Here is a 2,500-nt window from a genome sequence, read left to right on the forward strand (position 1 = left end):
CAGCTAACTAGACTACATCACAGTATACCCACTACAGCTAACTAGACTACATCACAGTATACCCACTACAGCTAACTAGACTACATCACAGTATACCCACTACAGCTAACTAGACTACATCACAGTATACCCACTACAGCTAACTAGACTACATCACAGTATACCCACTACAGCTAACTAGACTACATCACAGTATACCCACTACAGCTAACTCTACATCACAGTATGTCCACTACAGCTAACTAGGACTACATCACAGTATACCCAATTCTCGTAGCTAACTAGACTACACCACAACAGCTAACTAGGACTACACTTCCACAGTATACCCACTGCAGCTAACTAGACTACATCACAGTATACCTTACCAGGTAGCTAACTAGACACAGTATGTCCACTACAGTATGTAGACTATAGCTAACTAGACTACATCAGTTGTAACTAGACTACCCACAAACAGCTAACTAGACTACATCACAGTATACCCACTGCAGCTAACTAGGACTACATCACAGGTATACCCAATTGCAGCTAACTAGACTACATCACAGTATACCCACTGCAGCTAACTAGACTACATCATTGCATCCCACAGTAACTAGACTACACAGCCCAATTGCAGCTAACTAGACTACATCACAGTACTGTATACCCACTGCAGCTAACTAGACTACATCACAGTATACCCACTGTATTAGACTACATCATAGTATACCCACTAGCTAACTAGACTACATCACAGTATACCCACTACAGCTAACTAGACTACATCACAGTATACCCACTGCAGCTAACTAGACTACACCACAGTCTACTAACTAGACTACATCACAGTATACCCACTGCAGCTAACTAGACTACATCACAGTATACCCACTGCAGCTAACTAGACTACATCACAGTATATCCACTGCAGCTAACTAGACTACATCACAGTATACCCACTGCAGCTAACTAGACTACATCACAGTATACCCACTGCAGCTAACTAGACTACATCACAGTACTGTATACCCACTGCAGCTAACTAGACTACATCACAGTATACCCACTGCAGCTAACTAGACTACATCACAGTATACCCACTGCAGCTAACTAGACTACATCACAGTACAGTATGTCCACTGCAGCTAACTAGACTACATCACAGTATACCCACTGCAGCTAACTAGACTACATCACAGTACTGTATACCCACTGCAGCTAACTAGACTACATCACAGTATACACACTGCAGCTAACTATACAGACCACAGCATACCTAGATTAGTACAGTATGTCCACTGCAGCTAACTAGACTACAGAATACAGTATACCCACTGCAGCTAACTAGACTACATCACAGTATATACCCACTGCAGCTAACTAGACTACATCACAGTATACCCACTGCAGCTAACTTTAGACTACATCACAGTATATCCCACCGTAAAGCTAACTAGACCTTTCATCACAGTACAGTATGTCCACTGCAGCTAACTAGACTACATCACAGTATACACACTGCAGCTAACTAGACTACATCACAGTACTGTATACCCACTGCAGCTAACTAGATTACATCACAGTACTGTATACCCACTGCAGCTAACTAGACTACATCACAGTATACCCACTGCAGCTAACTAGACTACATCACAGTATACCCACTGCAGCTAACTAGACTACATCACAGTATACCCACTGCAGCTAACTAGACTACATCACAGTATACCCACTGCAGCTAACTAGACTACATCACAGTATACCCACTACAGCTAACTAGACTACATCACAGTATACCCACTACAGCTAACAAGACTACACCTCTGCTTTATGGTGACTATAAATGTTTGTTAAAATATCAGTAAACGGTTTCTGCTCCGTCATGGAGGTCGGGGGCCTCTTTCCAAAAATAGAGCTGAGGGCCAGACGGAGGCCAGACCACCTCTTGATGCCTCGGGCGGAGACAGGTGATAGACCTACCTGTCCAGGTAGTTGACGATGTTTGGGTTCTTGTTTTCCCTCATGACCAGGATCTCGTTGATGATCAGCTCCTTCTTGGGCTGCTGCAGGAGGTTCATCTGCTTTGTAGCCACCTGTGACAGTGTGTGTGTGTGTGTGTGTGTGTGTGTGTGTGTGTGTGTGTGTGTGTGTGTGTGAGGGGTGACACCAAAAAATCTCTAATGATTTACATCATAAAATTATATCCATCACGCATCTATCATGTTTCTGAGTCAGTTACTTGTCACGGGAAATATGCAAAATAAGATGATTAACCCCAAACTGAGGACCAACATGTACAAAGGGTCGGGGGGAAAGAGAGAGGGAGAGAAGGATGTTTGAAGGAGAGAGAGGTGAAGAGGAGAGGAGAGGGAGAGAAGGATGTTTGAAGGAGAGAGAGATGAAGAGGAGAGGAGTGGAGAGAAGGATGTTTGAAGGAGAGAGAGGTGAAGAGGAGAGGAGTGGAGAGAAGGATGTTTGAAGGAGAGAGAGGAGTGGAGAGATTGACGTACCTCCT

At 43.8% G+C, this 2,500-nt stretch overlaps 1 protein-coding gene across 1 annotated transcript in view; it reads right to left on the bottom strand.

The window, feature by feature from the left end:
* The window catches only part of LOC125285150 (serine/threonine-protein kinase PAK 3-like), a 27,213-nt gene that overhangs the window by 3,397 nt on the left and 21,316 nt on the right, over positions 1–2,500 (bottom strand). Inside the window, exons 10-12 of the mRNA XM_048229436.1 lie at positions 2,496–2,500; positions 1,966–2,078; positions 265–286 (exon numbers count right to left, since the gene is read on the bottom strand). The exon at positions 2,496–2,500 is cut by the window's right edge and continues 44 nt beyond it. Of these exons, the coding sequence (XP_048085393.1) occupies positions 265–286; positions 1,966–2,078; positions 2,496–2,500 (140 nt within the window). The remainder of the gene's footprint in view (positions 1–264; positions 287–1,965; positions 2,079–2,495) is intronic.

Source organism: Alosa alosa, chromosome 2 (genome assembly GCF_017589495.1).
Source record: "Alosa alosa isolate M-15738 ecotype Scorff River chromosome 2, AALO_Geno_1.1, whole genome shotgun sequence".
Taxonomy (NCBI): domain Eukaryota; kingdom Metazoa; phylum Chordata; class Actinopteri; order Clupeiformes; family Clupeidae; genus Alosa; species Alosa alosa.